Here is a 17,570-nt window from a genome sequence, read left to right as displayed (position 1 = left end):
GCAATGGTCTGGAGCCACGGCCACGGCCCCCGCCCCCGTCCCCTCCCCCGCTCCCCTCGGCCTACCTGGCCACCGTTGTTCTCGGTGCGGAACTGGTATTGGATGTTGTGGTCGGAGAAGGCCGCTTGCTGCACGCTCGCGATGGCCACCGCTGTCTGCTCGTCGGGATTGCCGCCGTCGCCTAGACAGGAAACGCAGTCAGACCTTCCGGAAAAACCCGCTCAACGCATAAAGTGCAGGCGGCCCCGAGAGAGGGCCAACAGGCCGGACTGCGCAGGGCGCATTATAAACAGGTGGAGGCCCATTCAGCCCCTCGAGCCTGTTACACAGGAACAGGAGCAGGCCCATTCAGCCACTCGAGCCTGTTACACAGGGAACAGGAGGAGGCCCATTCAGCCCCTCGAGCCTGTTACACAGGAACAGGAGGAGGCCCATTCAGCCCCTCGAGCCTGTTACACAGGAACAGGAGGAGGCCCATTCAGCCCCTCGAGCCTGTTACACAGGAACAGGAGGAGGCCCATTCAGCCCCTCGAGCCTGTTACACAGGAACAGGAGGAGGCCCATTCAGCCCCTCGGGCCTGTTACACAGGAACAGGAGGAGGCCCATTCAGCCCCTCGGGCCTGTTACACAGGAACAGGAGGAGGCCCATTCAGCCCCTCGGGCCTGTTACCATTGGAACAGGAGTTAGACCCATTCAGCCCTTCGAGCCTGTTACACTGGAATAGGAGGAGGCCCATTCAGCCCCTCGAGCCTGTTACACGTGAACAGGAGGAGGCCCATTCAGCCCTTCGAGCCTGTTACACTGGAATAGGAGGAGGCCCATTCAGCCCCTCGAGCCTGTTACACAGGAACAGGAGGAGGCCCATTCAGCCCCTCGAGCCTGTTACACAGGAACAGGAGGAGGCCCATTCAGCCCCTCGAGCCTGTTACACAGGAACAGGAGGAGGCCTATCGGCCCCTCGAGCCTGTTACACAGGAACAGGAGGAGGCCCATTCAGCCCCTCGAGCCTGTTACACAGGAACAGGAGGAGGCCCATTCAGCCCCTCGAGCCTGTTACACAGGAACAGGAGGAGGCCCATTCAGCCCCTCGAACCTGTTCAATGAAATCTGTGACCTAACACTCCATCTACCCACAACAGCGACCACACTCCAAAAAGTACTTCATTGGCTGTAAAGCGCTTTGAGACGTCCGGTGGTCGTGAAAGGCGCTATATAAATGCAAGTCTTCCTTGCTTTTGTGCCCCACATTTTGTAGACTACAGGAATACAGGAGACCACAGAGACAGGCTGGTGAGATGGGCAGGCAGGTAGCAAGTGAAGTTTAACACGGAAAAATGTGACGTGATAGATTTTGGTAGAACGAATGAGAGGGCATGATCCTAATCATTGGCAGTCCCTCGGATTCGAGGAAGGCTTGCTTCCACTCTTAACATGAATCCTTCGGTGGCTGAATAGTCCAATATGAGAACCACAGTCCCTGTCACGGGTGGGACAGATAGACGTTGAGGGAAGGGGAGGGTGGGACAGGTTTGCCGCACGCTCCTTCCGCTGCCTGCGCTTGGTTTCTGCACGCTCTCGGCGACGAGACTCGAGGTGCTCAGCGCCCTCCCGGATGCACTCCCTCCACTTAGGGCGGACTGGTCTTTGGGCCGGGGACCCCCAGGTGTCGGTGGGGATGTTGCACTTTATCAGGGAGGCTTTGAGGGTGTCCCTTGTAACGTTTCCTCTGCCCACCTGGGGCTCGCTTGCCGTGAAGGAGTTCCGAGTAGAGCGCTCGCTTTGGGGGAGTCTCGTGTCTGGGGGCCATGCCGACAATGTGGCCCTGCCCAGCGGAGCTGGTCGAGTGTGTGGTCAGTGCTTCGATGCTGGGGATGTTGGGCCTGGTCGAGGACGCTAACGTTGGTGCGTCTGTCCTCCCGGGGGATTTGCGGGAACTTGCGAAGACAGCGTTGGTGGTATTTCTCCAGCGACTTGAGGTGTCCACTGTACACGGTCCATGTCTCTGAGCCACACAGGAGGGCGGTTATCACTACAGCCCTGTAGGCCCCTAAAGGGGGTGCATGAACAGGGAGACCTGGGGGTTATGTGTGGACAAACCGTTGAAGTTGGCAGGGCAGGTTGGGAAAACGGTTAAAAAAGCTCAGGGGGATCCCGGACTTCATAAGTAGTGGCACAGAGTAAAAAAAGTGTGGAAATTATGATGGAACTTTACAAAACACTGGAGCGGCCACAACTGGAGCGTGGTGTCCAATTCTGGGCACCACACTTTATGAAGGATGTGAAGGCCTTGTCGAGGGGGGGGGGGCGAAAAGATTGACGAGAACGGCTCAGTGATTGGCCGATTTGCTAGCGGGGTCAGGCGGCCATTTTGGATTACGTTGGCGCGGATACACACCTTCCTGAAGCTGTACACTTTCTTCTGTCTCCTGACCTTTCTCGTGGCTGAAAGAAAAGGAACGTAGAGGTGAGACTGGAATCTTGTGCCCGCGAATGTCTCTCGTTAGCGCTCTCTCGCTCGCCGAGTCAGAAGGTCAGGGGTTCAAGCCCCCAATCCACACACCCGGGCCCCATAATCCCAGGCCCGACAGTCCCCCGGTTCCAGTGCTGAGGGAGCGCCGCACTGTCGGAGGGGCGGTACTGAGGGAGTGCTGCACTGTCGGAGGGGCAGTACTGAGGGAGCGCCGCACTGTCGGAGGGGCGGTACTGAGGGAGTGCCGCACTGTCGGAGGGGCGGTACTGAGGGAGCGCCGCACTGTCGGAGGGGCGGTACTGAGGGAGCGCCGCACTGTCGGAGGGGCAGTACTGAGGGAGCACTGCACTGTCGGAGGGGCGGTACTGAGGGAGCGCCGCACTGTCAGAGGGGCAGTACTGAGGGAGTGCCGCACTGTCGGAGGGGCAGTACTGAGGGAGTGCTGCACTGTCGGAGGGGCAGTACTGAGGGAGCGCCGCACTGTCGGAGGGGCAGTACTGAGGGAGCGCCGCACTGTCGGAGGGGCGGTACTGAGGGAGTGCCGCACTGTCGGAGGGGCAGTACTGAGGGAGCACCGCACTGTCGGAGGGGCAGTACTGAGGGAGCACCGCACTGTCGGAGGGGCGGTACTGAGGGAGCACCGCACTGTCGGAGGGGCGGTACTGAGGGAGTGCCGCACTGTCGGAGGGGCAGTACTGAGGGAGCGCCGCACTGTCGGAGGGGCAGTACTGAGGGAGCGCCGCACTGTCGGAGGGGCAGTACTGAGGGAGCGCCGCACTGTCGGAGGGCCCCGTCTGCCCTCTCGGGTGGATGTAAAAGATCCCGGGGCCACTATTTGGAAGAAGAGCAGGGGGAGTTCTCCCCGGTGTCCTGGGGCCAATATTTATCCCTCGACCACCATCACCAAAACAGATGTGATCCGGGTCATTATCACATCGCTGTGTGTGGGAGCTTGCTGTGCGCAAATTTGTTGCCGCGTTTCCCACAATGCAACAGTGAGCGCACTCCAAAAAAAAAAGTACTTCATTGGCCGTGAGGCGCTTTGGGAGGTCCCGGTGGTCGTGAAAGGCGCTATAGAAATGCAGGTGTGTCTTTTAGTTTTCCTTTTCCGGAAAGGAAGCCTGCCGCCCTTACCCGGGGCTGGGCCTCGTCGTGACTCCCGTCCCCGCACACCGAGACGGCCGACTCCTAACCGCCCCGCTGAACGGGCGGCTTGTGTCCGTATCAAACGCGCTGCGCAGCGGTTCAAGATGGCGGCCTGCCACCAGCTTTTCGAGCGGCGATTGGCGATGGGCAAGGGACGCCGGACTTGCCAGTGAGGCCCACGTCCCGGGAATGTTCACAAACTTACCGGGGTTTCGGAACTCGGGAGTGAGGAGAATTAGGAGCAGGAGCAGGCCATTCGGCCCTTCGAGCCTGCACCTCCAATCAATGAGATCATGGCTGATCATTCCCTCAGTACCCCATTCCTGCTTTCTCTCCATACCCCTTGATCCCTTTAGCCGTAAGGGCCACATCTAACTCCCCTTTGAATATATCTAACGAATTGGCCTCAACAACTCTCTGCGGGAGAGAATTCCACAGGTTCGCAATTCTCTGAGTGAAGAAGTTTCTCCTCATCTCGGTTCCTAAATGGCTTACCCCTTATCCTTAGGCTGTGACCCCTGGTTCTGGACTTCCCCAACATCGGGAACATTCTTCCTGCATCTAACCTGTCCAGTCCCGTCAGAATTTTATATGTTTCTATGAGATCCCCTCTCATTCTTCTAAATTCCAGTGAATATAAGCCCAGTCGATCCAGTCTTTCTTCATATGTCAGTCCTGCCATCCCGGGAATCAGTCTGGTGAACCTTCGCTGCACTCCCTCAATAGCAAGAATGTCTCTGGTTCTACACTCCCCAGCCTGGGGGGGTAAAACAACCTCTTGGGCTTCGAGCTGTGTTTAAAGATACAGACGCCAAAATAAGTCGCCATTTTCAATCTCACGGAGCAGCGCGAGTAACGAGAAGGAATGTTCCAATAACTGAGGAAAGGTTTGGAGAAAATCTCACCCCTCATACTCCCCCAATTACGCTCCCAACCCCACTCCCCCTCCCCTCCTCAAGTTGCTGAGATAGGGTCACCTCGCCCCCACTCTTGGTCAGCCTCACCTCCCACCCCACCCCCCGCACAACTATTCGGGCTATTCGGGCAAGGACTGCATCGCAGTTAAGTCCGATCCCATCTGCACGCACCCAATCACAAATTCAAGCCGGCTTTTTACCCCAACATGGCTGATGGGGCACTCTCACCTTGGGGTCAGAAGGTCGTGGGTTCAAGCCCCCACTCCAGAGACTTGAGCTCCCTAATCCCAGGCCCGACACTCCCCCGGTGTCAGTACCGAGGGAGCGCCACACTGCGCTGTTGGAGGGGCAGTGCTGAGGGAGCGCCGCACTGTGGAAGGGGCAGTACTGAGGGAGTGCCGCACTGTTGGAGGGGCGGTACTGAGGGAGCGCCGCACTGTCGGAGGGGCGGTACTGAGGGAGCGCCGCACTGTCGGAGGGGCGGTACTGAGGGAGCGCCGCACTGTCGGAGGGGCGGTACTGAGGGAGCGCCGCACTGTCGGAGGGGCGGTACTGAGGGAGCGCCGCACTGTCGGAGGGGCGGTACTGAGGGAGCGCCGCACTGTCGGAGGGGCGGTACTGAGGGAGCGCCGCACTGTCGGAGGGGCGGTACTGAGGGAGCGCCGCACTGTCGGAGGGGCGGTACTGAGGGAGCGCCGCACTGCGCTGTCGGAGGGGCTGTACTGAGGGAGTGCCGCACTGTCGGAGGGACAGTACTGAGGGAGCGCCGCACTGTCGGAGGGGCAGTACTGAGGGAGCGCCGCACTGTCGGAGGGGCTGTACTGAGGGAGTGCCGCACTGTCGGAGGGACAGTACTGAGGGAGCGCCGCACTGTCGGAGGGGCGGTACTGAGGGAGCGCCGCACTGTCGGAGGGGCAGTACTGAGGGAGCGCCGTACTGTCGGAGGGGCGGTACTGAGGGAGCGCCGCACTGCGCTGTCGGAGGGGCTGTACTGAGGGAGTGCCGCACTGTCGGAGGGACAGTATTGAGGGAGCGCCGCACTGTGGGAGGAGCGGTCTTTCGTATGAGACATTAAACCGAGGCCCCGTCTGCCCTCTCGGGTGGATGTAAAAGATCCCACGCCCACTATTTGGAAGAAGAGCAGGGGGAGTTCTCCCCGGTGTCCTGGGGCCAACATTTATCCCTCAACCAACATCACTAAAACAGATGATCCGGGTCATTATCACATCGCTGTGTGTGGGAGCTTGCTGTGCGCAAATTGGAGCTGCATTTCCCACAATACAACAGTGACCACACTCCAAAAGTACTTCATTGGCTGTGAAGCGCTTTGAGACGTTCCTTCTTTCTAATTGGATGGCACAAGCATATCCAGACCCACATCCACATAACCTCCCTTCCCGCTCCCAATATAGGGAGTGGTACTGAGGCAGAATCTAGCACTGCCCATCACGGCCCCCTCTCAAAACTCTAAGCTTCCATACAAAGGATGATAGACCTGTAAATAGTAGAAGCAGTTAGGCTCATAGGAACAGGAGGAGGCCCATTCAGCCCCTCGAGCCCGTTACACAGGAACAGGAGGAGGCCCATTCAGCCCCTCGAGCCTGTTGCACAGGAACAGGAGGGGGCCCATTCAGCCCCTCGAGCCTGTTACACAGGAACAGGAGGAGGCCCATTCAGCCCCTCGAGCCCGTTACACAGGAACAGGAGGAGGCCCATTCAGCCCCTCGAGCCCGTTACACAGGAACAGGAGGAGGCCCATTCAGCCCCTCGAGCCTGTTACACAGGGAACAGGAGGAGGCCCATTCAGCCCCTCGAGCCTGTTACACAGGAACAGGAGCAGGCCCATTCAGTCCCTCGAGCCTGTTACACAGGAACAGGAGGAGGCCCATTCAGTCCCTCCAGCTGTTCCGCCGTTCTATCAGATCGCGGCTGATCTGTATCTTAACCCCATCTACCCGCCTTCGCTCCGTAACCCTCAATACCCTGACCCGACACAAATCTATACACCTCAGTCACGGAAGCTCCTATGAATCCACAGCTTTTTGGGGAAAGAGTTCCAGATTCCCGCTGCCCTTTGTGTGAAGGAGTGCTCCCTGACATCGTCCCCTGAACGGCCTGGCTCGAATATTAAGTTGACGCCCCCCTTGTTCTGGACAGCCCCCACCCGAGGGAACAGTTTCTCTCTCCATCTCCCCGATTGAGTCTTCTAAATACCTCAAACACATTGCTCATAAGAACACAAGAAACAGGAGGAGTCGGCCATTCGGCCCCTCGAGCCTGCTCCGCCATTTAATACGATCACGGCTGATCTGATCATGGACTCAGCTCCACTTCCCCGCCCGCTCCCCATAACCCTTCACTCCCTTATCGCTCAAAAATCTGTCTATCTCCGCCTTAAATATATTCAATGCCCCAGCCTCCACAGCTCTCTGGGGCAGAGAATTCCACAGATTTACAACCCTCTGAGAGAAGAAATTCCTCCTCATCTCAGTTTTAAATGGGCGGCCCCTTATTCTAAGACCATGCCCCCTAGTTCTAGTCTCCCCCATCAGTGGAAACATCCTCTCTGCATCCACCTTGTCGAGCCCCCCTCATAATCTGATACGTTTCGATAAGATCACCTCTCATTCTTCTGAACTCCAATGAGTAGAGGCCCAACCTACTCAACCTTTCCTCATAAGTCAACCCCCTCATCCCTGGAATCAACCGAGTGAACCTTCTCTGAACTGCCTCCAAAGCAAGTATATCCTTTCGTAAATACGGAGACCAAAACTGCACGCAGTACTCCAGGTGTGGCCTCACCAATACCCTGTATAACTGGAGCAAGACTTCCCTGCTTTTATACTCCATCCCCTTTGCAATAAAGGCCAAGATACCATTGGCCATCCTGATCACTTGCTGTACCTGCATACTATCCTTTTGTGTTTCATGCACAAGTACCCCCAGGTCCCGCTGTACTGCAGCACTTTGCAATCTTTCTCCACTTAAATAATAACTTGCTCTTTGATTTTTCTGCTAAAGTGCATGACCTCACACTTTCCCACATTATACTCCATCTGACAAATTTTTGCCCACTCGCTGAGCCTGTCTGTGTCCTTTTGCAGATTTTTTGTGTCCTCCTCACACATTGCTTTTCCTCCCATCTTTGTATTGTCAGCAAACTTGGCTACGTTACACTCAGTCCCTTCTTCCAAGTCGATAATATAGATCAAGCAGTTCACCTCTCTCTCTCTCTCCTTTAGAGATTGTGCACTTAATGGGACAGGGTTAGAGGGGAAAGAAAACAGGTTCGTCATAATTCTGACTGAAAATTGTCCCTGTGTCCTCAGTCTCGGGTTAACCGGGAACTTTAAGAGTAACATTCATCACAGCATGGAAATGGAATGGTCAAAAAAAAGATAGTTCGCTTGGATTCGTGGCTCCGATAATTCAGAAGCTGTACTCACAAGGGAGGTCGACCCTCTGAATGTCAGCCGTGGCTCAGTGAGCAGCACGCTCGCCTCGGAGACAGAAGGTTGTGGGTTCAAGCCCCACTCCAGAGACTTGAGCACATAAATCTCGGCTGACACTCCCAGGGCAATGCTGAGGGAGCGCTGTACTGCGCTGTCGGAGGGGCAGTACTGAGGGAGCGCCGCACTGTCGGAGGGGCAGTACTGAGGGAGCGCCGCACTGTCGGAGGGGCAGTACTGAGGGAGCGCCGTACTGCGCTGTCGGAGGGGCAGTACTGAGGGAGCGACGCACTGTCGGAGGGGCAGTACTGAGGGAGCGACGCACTGTCGGAGGGGCAGTACTGAGGGAGCGACGCACTGTCGGAGGGGCAGTACTGAGGGAGCGACGCACTGTCGGAGGGGCAGCACTGAGGGAGCGACGCACTGTCGGAGGGGCAGTACTGAGGGAGCGCCGCACTGAGGGAGCGATGCACTGTCGGAGGGGCAGTACTGAGGGAGCGCCGTACTGAGGGAGCGCCGTACTGCGCTGTCGGAGGGGCAGTACTGAGGGAGCGCCGCACTGTAGGAGGGGCAGTACTGAGGGAGCGACGCACTGTCGGAGGGGCAGTACTGAGGGAGCGCCGCACTGTAGGAGGGGCAGTACTGAGGGAGCGCCGCACTGTAGGAGGGACAGTACTGAGGGAGAGCCGCACTGTCGGAGGGGCAGTACTGAGGGAGCGCTGCACTGTCAGAGGTGCCATCTTTCGGACGAGACGTTAAACCCGAGGCCCCGTCTGCCCTCGCAGGCAGGCGTAAAAGATCCCACGGGCACTATTTGGGAGAAGAACAGCTGGGGGGGGGGGGGCAATATTTATCCCTCAACCAACATCAAAAACAGACGTCATGACCTGGGTCGTGATCACATCGCCGCGTGTGGGAGCTTGCTGTGCGCAAATTGGCCACCGCGTTTCCCACAATACAACAGCGGCCACACTCAAGAAAGTACGTGATTGGCCGCCAAGCCCTTGGAGACGCCCGGCGCTCGTGTACGGCTCTATATAAATGCAAGTCCCTCTTTAAAAGAGGGTGCAGTGTTTATTGAGTCCTTTGGCAAGAGATTCAGAGACTCAGACAGCATTTGGAAGTTTCTTCGCAAAAGCTAAAAAAGACTGTTTTAGAGGCACGCTTTTGAAACGACAAGCAGGGGGGAAATCGCTTCGATCCCCAACAGCAAAGTTATTTTAAAAAACCTTTCACTCCCCCCCCCCCCTAGTTCCTGCCCCCCCCCTTAAAAACAAAATTGCATGCATTAATTTGAATACAAAGCTAAAAATCCTTATTTGCCCCAAAACACACACACACTCACACTGACACAAACCCTCCACCCCCTCTCTTTTTTTCCCCTTTCTGCAATGAAGCGAATGCAAAAAGAAAAAAAGTGAATTTGCATTGGCAAAGAATTAAAAAATGTAGCTTCAAGCGATGCCTGGCTCTTTTACAGAATTTGCCCCTTTCTCAGTGGCTCTTATTGCAAAGCTTGCACTTGTTTTTTTGCAAAGTTGCAATCGTGCATCTGTCTTGCCCTGTTGCAATCTTGTTTTCCTGGTGGCCAGGGAGGGTCCCTTCTAAGTCTTTCGCTCTGCCAGGCTGCCCTGCACCTACCTGGTGTCCAGAGCTTGATCTAATATATCCATGTGGCCGCCCGAAGCTGCACAATTTCGAATTTCGAAGTAGATTTGATCACGGGGCCAAACAACAGGGTCATGTGAGATCCCAAAATGGACACGTGAGAAGAGCCAGGGACGAGTCTGTCTCCTTCCCCCCAGCCCAGACACACACACATGCACAGGCTGAGTGAGCAGGCTGCAGCCCTCCGCCAGTCAGTGTAGGCTGCAGCAACACCAGGAGTGGATCCTCAGCCCTGCAGGACTGAGCTCTCTCAGTGTAACATTGCACAGGCTCAGTGTAACACTGAGCTCTCTCAATACAGCATTGCACAGGGTCAGTGTAACACTGAGCTCTCTCAGTACAGCATTGCACAGGCTCAGTATAACACTGAGCTCTCTCAGTACAGCATTACACAGGGTCAGTGTAACACTGAGCTCTCTCAGTACAGCATTGCACAGGGTCAGTGTAACACTGAGCTCTCTCAGTACAGCATTGCACAGGCTCAGTATAACACTGCACAGGCTCAGTGTAACACTGCACACTGAGCTCAATACAGCATTGCACAGGCTCAGTGTAACACTGAGCTCTCTCAGTACAGCATTGCACAGGTTCAGTGTAACACTGCACAGGCTCAGTGTAACACTGCACACTGAGCTCAATACAGCATTGCACAGGCTCAGTGTAACACTGAGCTCTCTCAATACAGCATTACACAGGCTCAGTGTAACACTGAGCTCTCTCAGTACAGCATTGCACAGGCTCAGTGTAACACTGCACAGGCTCAGTGTAACACTGCACACTGCAGGACTGAGCTCAATACAACATTGCGCAGGCTCAGTGTAACACTGAGCTCTCTCAGTACAGCATTACACAGGGTCAGTGTAACACTGAGCTCTCTCAGTACAGCATTGCACAGGCTCAGTGTAACACTGAGCTCTCTCAGTACAGCATTACACAGGCTCAGTATAACATTGCACAGGGCTGCAGGACTGAGCTCAATGCAACATTGCACACTGCAGCACTGAGCTCTCTCAGTACAGCATTGCACAGGGTCAGTATAACATTGCATACGGTCAGTATAGCATTGCACACTGCAAGACTGAACACAAGCTCAGTATAACATTGCTCACTGTGGGACTGAACATTCTCTCTCAATGCAGCAATGACGAAGGAATTGAGTGTAATATCTCCAAGTTTGCAGATGACACTAAGCTGGGTGGCGGTGTGAGCTGTGAGGGGGACGCTAAGAGGCTGCAGGGTGACTTGGACAGGTTAAGTGAGTGGGCAAATACATGGCAGATGCAGTATAATGTGGATAAATGTGAGGTTATCAACTTTGGGGGCAAAAACAGGAAGGCAGAATATTATCTGAATGGTGACAGATTAGGAAAAGGGGAGATGCAACAAGACCTGGGTGTCATGGTACATCAGTCATTGAAAGTTGGCCATGCAGGTACAGCAGGCGGTGAAGAAGGCAAATGGCATGTTGGCCTTCATATCTAGTGGATTTGAGTATAGGAGCAGGGAGATCTTACTGCAGTTGTACAGGGCCTTAGTGAGGCCTCACCTGGAATATTGTGTACAGTTTTGGTCTCCTAGTCTGAGGAAGGACATTCTTGCTATTGAGGGAGCGCAGCGAAGGTTCACCAGACTGATTCCCGGGATGGCAGGACTGACATATGAAGAAAGACTGGATCGACTAGGCTTATATTCACTGGAATGTAGAACAATGAGAGGGGATCTCATCGAAACGTTTAAAATTCTGACGGGATTGGACAGGTTTGATGCAGGAAGAATGTTCCCGACATTTGGGGAAGTCCAGAACCAGGGGACACAGACTAAGGATAAGGGGTAAGCCATTTAGGACCGAGATGAGGAGAAACTTCTTCATTCAGAGAATTGTGAACCTGTGGAATTCTCTACCGCAGAAAGTTGTTGAGGCCAGTTCGTTAGATATATTCAAAAGGGAGTTAGATGTGGCCCTTACGGCTAAAGGGATCAAGGGGTATGGAGAGAAAGCAGGAACGGGGTACTGAAGTTACATGATCAGCCATGATCATATTGAATGGTGGTGCAGACTCGAAGGGCCGAATGGCCTGCTCCTGCACCTATTGTCTATGTGCCCTCTAGTTCTAGTCTCCCCCATCAGTGGAAACATCCTCTCTGCATCCACCTTGTCGAGCCCCTTCATAATCTGATACGTTTCGATAAGATCACCTCTCATTCTTCTGAATTCCAAAGAGTAGAGGCCCAACCTGCTCAACCTTTCCTCATAAGTCAACCCCCTCATCCCCGGAATCAACCGAGTGAACCTTCTCTGAACAGCCTCCAAAGCAAGTATACCCTTTTGTAAATATGGAGACCAAAACTGCACGCAGTACTCCAGGTGTGGCCTCACCAATACCCTGTACAGCTGTAGCAAGACTTCCCTGCTTTTATACTCCATCCCCTTTGCAATAAAGATCTGATGTCGGAAGGATGTGAAGGCCTTAGAGAGGGCGCAGAAAATATTTGCAAGAACGGGCCCAGAGATGAGTGATGTGGAGAGACTGGAGAAGCTGGGGTTGTTCGAGGGGCCGAATGGCCGACTCCCGCTGCGATTTCTTCATCGTCATCTTGGGCAGTCCCTCGAAGCGAGGATGACTTGCTTCGACGCCAAAAAAGGGATGAGTTCACAGGTGTTTCAGTGAAGGACCTGATATTCCAGATCCCGAACTACATGTTGAAGGGTGGAAGATGCCTGTGGGTGGATTTTTTTTTAACGTGGGGGTATTGACCGTTGCACACCAGCCACCACACGGGGGGCTTGACAGAGCTCGGTCTCGGTCCGGTGGCAAGGGTTAACCAGGACGACTGGAGACCAGCTCTGTGCTGTGCGGACCTAGTGCGCGCACAGACACACACACATAATCGCACAGTGCGGGCCCGGCCCGGCCCGGCCCGTAACTGGTCGGCAGACAGGAAGCAGAGAGCCGGGATAAACGTCTCCTTTTCTGGAAATGGGCAGGCAGCGACTGGTGGGGAGTGCCGCAGGGTTCAGTGCTGGGACCCCAGCTATATATATATATATATATATATATATGTATACACAATATACATCCAATGGATTTCGACGAGTGTGTGATATCTCCCAAGTTTGCAGATAGAAACATAGAAAATAGGTGCAGGAGCAGGCCATTCAGCCCTTCTAGCCTGCACCACCATTCAATGAGTTCATGGCTGAACATGCAACTTCAGTACCCCATTCCTGCTTTCTCGCCATGCCCCTTGATCCCCTCCCCCCGCCCGAGTAGTAAGGACTTCATCGAACTCCCTTTTGAATATAATGACACTAATCTGGGGTGTGGCGGTGTGAGCTGCGAGGAGGACGCCCAGAGGGGGCTTTGCAGGGCGACGCGGGGCGGGTTTGAGCGCCCGCGGGCAAATAAGAGGGCGGCAGATGCAGTTTTCTTTTGAAAATTGAAAATGTGGCTCAGCGTGAGGTTTGTGCGTCCACTCTGGCGGAAAAAAAAACCGGGCGGGAAGGGGGAGGGGGAGGAGGCAGGAATGTTAATGCGGATGGGGAAAAAAAAAAACGGGGCCTCCCCCCACCACTGCCCCTGGTTGCGGGCGGAAAAGGCGAGGGCTTCCGCAGCGGAAGAGCATGCGGCAAACCCCCCCCCTCCCGTCCCCTGCAATTTGCAAAATTTGCAACGGGCGTGCCCGCGTTGCAAATTCCGCAGCGGTGCATGCGGGTCCGGGTTTCCGTGGGGAGGAGAGAGAGGAGGGGGTGGTGGGGGGGGGTGTGTGTGCATGCAATGCAAGGATTGCAATGCCAGGTTTTTGCAACAACCTGCAGCAGCAGGCGAGGCGAGGCAAGGGCGCAGCAAGTGCATGTCCCTGCGCCGGCGCGCTGTAGTTCCCGGGGATCCGCTGAAAGGGCGCAAGCGCTGTGTGTGGGGGGGGGGGCGCAATGCAAAAAAGCGGCGGGTTCCCCGGGTGCAATGCAACGCCCGCTGCGCCGTGCAAAAAAAAGTGGGGGGGGGAAAAGGGTCCAATTTGGCGTTCTGGGCGGCGTGCATCCGGTTTCCTCCCCGGGCCGGGGCGCTGGAGGTGACGCGGCCGCCTCTGCTCGAGCCCGGCACTTGCTGCACGCGGCCCCCGGGGGGAGGGAGGAGGAGGAGGAGCCACAGCCAGGGGAGCTCCAAAGCGCCCCCTTGTTGTTTGCACCCTTTTTAACCCATAATAATAAAAAAAAAACACCACACCGGGCCCACAAGTGCAAAGGCGCAAAACCTCCGGCCCGCTGCATTGCGTCCGGCGGCCGCCGCTGTTTTTTGCAACGGGCTTGCCTTTCGGCACAAACACAAAAAAAAAACCAAGCACAAGACAGAAGCAAAACGCCATCCCCTGCGCGTGCGCACGCGCGCCACCCCACCAAAGAGGCCAGCCCAGCCCAGCACACCCGGAAGTTGTAGTTCGCGGCGGCCGGCCCTCGCCGCCGGTTAACCCGCGGCCGGAAGTGGCCGCCGGACTACAGCTCCCGGCGGGCGCAGCGGCAGCCATCCTCCCTCACCCTCACTCCCCACCCCGGGCTCCTTTCTGCTCCGTGAGCATGCGCAGTGACTCCTTTTCCCCCACACTTCAGGCTTTTCTGGGCGAGCCGGCCCCCACAGAGCGGCGGAGGTCGATCCTGTCGACGGCGGGGGTCGGCCGGCGGGGGGGGGGCGCTGGGGGCGAGGGAGGGGGGATGTGCAGGCGCCGCAGGCGGGGAAAATGTGGGGTTTGGCCGCCGCGCACGCGCAGGAAGCGGCGGCTCGGTTGCCGGCTGGCACGCCCGGCAGAGGAGGGATTGGTGTCTGCGCACGCGCGATACTGGAAGAGGGCCAACCTGGCTGCCAAAGGGGGAGGGGGTCAGGGTTTAGGGGGTAGGGGGGGGGGTCAGCTGGATGGTTATGGTCAAATGGACCCCCCCCCCCACCCACCCACCCCGACTAAAGGCAAACACGCTCCAGGGGAGACTGTGTAAATACTGACACACTCCCGGGGACCCCCCTGTAAATACTGACACACACTCCCCGGGGACCCCCTGTAAATACTGACACACACTCCCGGGGACCCCCTGTAAATACTGACACACTCCCGGGGACCCCCCTGTAAATACTGACACACACTCCCCGGGGACCCCCTGTAAATACTGACACACACTCCCGGGGACCCCCTGTAAATACTGACACACACTCCCCGGGGACCCCCCTGTAAATACTGACACACACTCCCCGGGGACCCCCTGTAAATACTGACACACACTCCCCGGGGACCCCCTGTAAATACTGACACACTCCCGGGGGACACCCCTGTAAATACTGACACACTCCCCGGGGATCTCCTGTAAATACTGACACACACTCCCGGGGACTCCCTGTAAATACTGACACACTCCCGGGGACCCCCTGTAAATACTGACACACTCCCCGGGGACCCCCTGTAAATACTGACACACACTCCCGGGGACTCCCTGTAAATACTGACACACTCCCGGGGACCCCCTGTAAATACTGACACACTCCCCGTGGACCCCCTGTAAATACTGACACACTCCCGGGGACCCCCCTGTAAATACTGACACACTCCCCGGGGACCCCCTGTAAATACTGACTCACTCCCCGGGGACCCCCTGTAAATACTGACACACTCCCCGCGGACCCCCTGTAAATACTGACACATTCCCCGTGGACACCCCTGTAAATACTGACACACTCCCCGTGGACCCCCTGTAAATACTGACACACTCCCGGGGACCCCCCTGTAAATACTGACACACTCCCGGGGACTCCCTGTAAATACTGACACACTCCCGGGGACCCCCCTGTAAATACTGACACACTCCCCGGGGACCCCCCTGTAAATACTGACACACTCCCTGGGACCCCCTGTAAATACTGACACACTCCCGGGGACTCCCTGTAAATACTGACACACTCCCCAGGGACCCCCTGTAAATACTGACACACTCCCGGGGACCTCCTGTAAATACTGACACACTCCCCAGGGACCCCCTGTAAATACTGACACACTCCCGGGGACCTCCTGTAAATACTGACACACTCCCTGGGACCCCCTGTAAATACTGACACACTCCCCGGGGACCCCCTGTAAATACTGACACACTCCCCGTGGACCCCCTGTAAATACTGACACACTCCCGGGGACCCCCTGTAAATACTGACACACTCCCGGGGACCCCCTGTAAATACCGACATGCTCCCCGGGGACCCCCTGTAAATACTGACACACACTCCCCGGGGACCCCCTGTAAATACTGACACACTCCCGGGACCCCCTGTAAATACTGACACACCCCCCGGGGACCCCCTGTAAATACTGACACACTCCCAGGACCCCCTGTAAATACTGACACATTCCCGGGGACCCTGTGTAAATACTGACACATTCCCCTGGGACCCCCTGTAAATACTGACTCACTCCCCGGGGACCCCCTGTAAATACTGACACACTCCCCGTGGACCCCCTGTAAATACTGACACATTCCCCGTGGACCCCCTGTAAATACTGACACACTCCCGGGGACCCCCTGTAAATACTGACACATTCCCCGGGAACCCCTGTAAATACTGACACACTTCCAGGGACCCCCTGTAAATACTGACACACTCCCCGGGGACCCCCTGTAAATACCGACACACTCCCGGGGACCTCCTATAAATACTGACACACTCCCCGGGGACCCCGTGTAAATACTGACACGCTCCCGGGGACCCCGTGTAAATACTGACACACTCCGGGGACCCCGTGTAAATACGGACACACTCCCGGGGACCCCCCTGTAAATACTGACACACTCCCCGGGGACCCCCTGTAAATACTGACACACTCCCGGGGAACCCCCTGTAAATACTGACACACTCCCGGGGACCCCCCTGTAAATACTGACACACTCCCCGGGGACCCCCTGTAAATACTGACACACTCCCGGGGACCCCCCTGTAAATACTGACACACTCCCCGGGGACCCCCTGTAAATACTGACACACTCCCCGTGGACCCCCTGTAAATACTGACACACTCCCGGGGACCCCCTGTAAATACCGACACGCTCCCCGGGGACCCCCTGTAAATACTGACACACTCCCCGTGGACCCCCTGTAAATATTGATACACTCCCCGGGGACCCCCTGTAAATACTGACACACACTCCCCGGGGACCCCCTGTAAATACTGACACACTCCCCGGGGACCCCCTGTAAATACTGACACATTCCCGGGGACCCTGTGTAAATACTGACACATTCCCCTGGGACCCCCTGTAAATACTGACTCACTCCCCGGGGACCCCCTGTAAATACTGACACACTCCCCGTGGACCCCCTGTAAATACTGACACATTCCCCGTGGACCCCCTGTAAATACTGACACACTCCCGGGGACACCCTGTAAATACTGACACACTCCCCAGGGACCCCCTGTAAATATTGACACACTCCCCGGGGACCCCCTGTAAATATTGACACACTCCCCGGGGACCCCCTGTAAATACTGACACATTCCCCGGGAACCCCTGTAAATACTGACACACTTTCAGGGACCCCCTGTAAATACTGACACACTCCCCGGGGACCCCCTGTAAATACCGACACACTCCCGGGGACCTCCTATAAATACTGACACACTCCCCGGGGACCCCCTGTAAATACTGACACACTCCCCGGGGACCCCCTGTAAATACCGACACACTCCCGGGGACCTCCTGTAAATACTGACACACTCCCCAGGGACCCCCTGTAAATACCGACACACTCCCCGGGGACCCCCTGTAAATAATGACACACTCCCGGGGACCCCCTGTAAATACCGACACACTCCCGGGGACCCCCTGTAAATACTGACACACTCCCCGGGGACCCCCTGTAAATACTGACACATTACCCGGGGACCCCCT

At 56.3% G+C, this 17,570-nt stretch overlaps 1 protein-coding gene across 1 annotated transcript in view; it reads right to left on the bottom strand.

Moving 5' to 3' along the window:
• Nucleotides 1-9,794, bottom strand: part of LOC139240443 (upstream stimulatory factor 2-like) — a 99,335-nt gene extending 89,541 nt beyond the window's left edge. The window contains exons 1-3 of the mRNA XM_070868969.1: nt 9,626-9,794; nt 2,398-2,444; nt 19-181 (exon numbers count right to left, since the gene is read on the bottom strand). Of these exons, the coding sequence (XP_070725070.1) occupies nt 19-181; nt 2,398-2,444; nt 9,626-9,657 (242 nt within the window). The 5' untranslated portion in view covers nt 9,658-9,794. The remainder of the gene's footprint in view (nt 1-18; nt 182-2,397; nt 2,445-9,625) is intronic.
• Between the last annotated feature and the right edge of the window lie 7,776 nt (nt 9,795-17,570).

Source organism: Pristiophorus japonicus, chromosome 31 (assembly GCF_044704955.1).
Source record: "Pristiophorus japonicus isolate sPriJap1 chromosome 31, sPriJap1.hap1, whole genome shotgun sequence".
NCBI lineage: Eukaryota > Metazoa > Chordata > Chondrichthyes > Pristiophoridae > Pristiophorus > Pristiophorus japonicus.
This window is presented reverse-complemented; position numbering and strand designations above follow the sequence as displayed.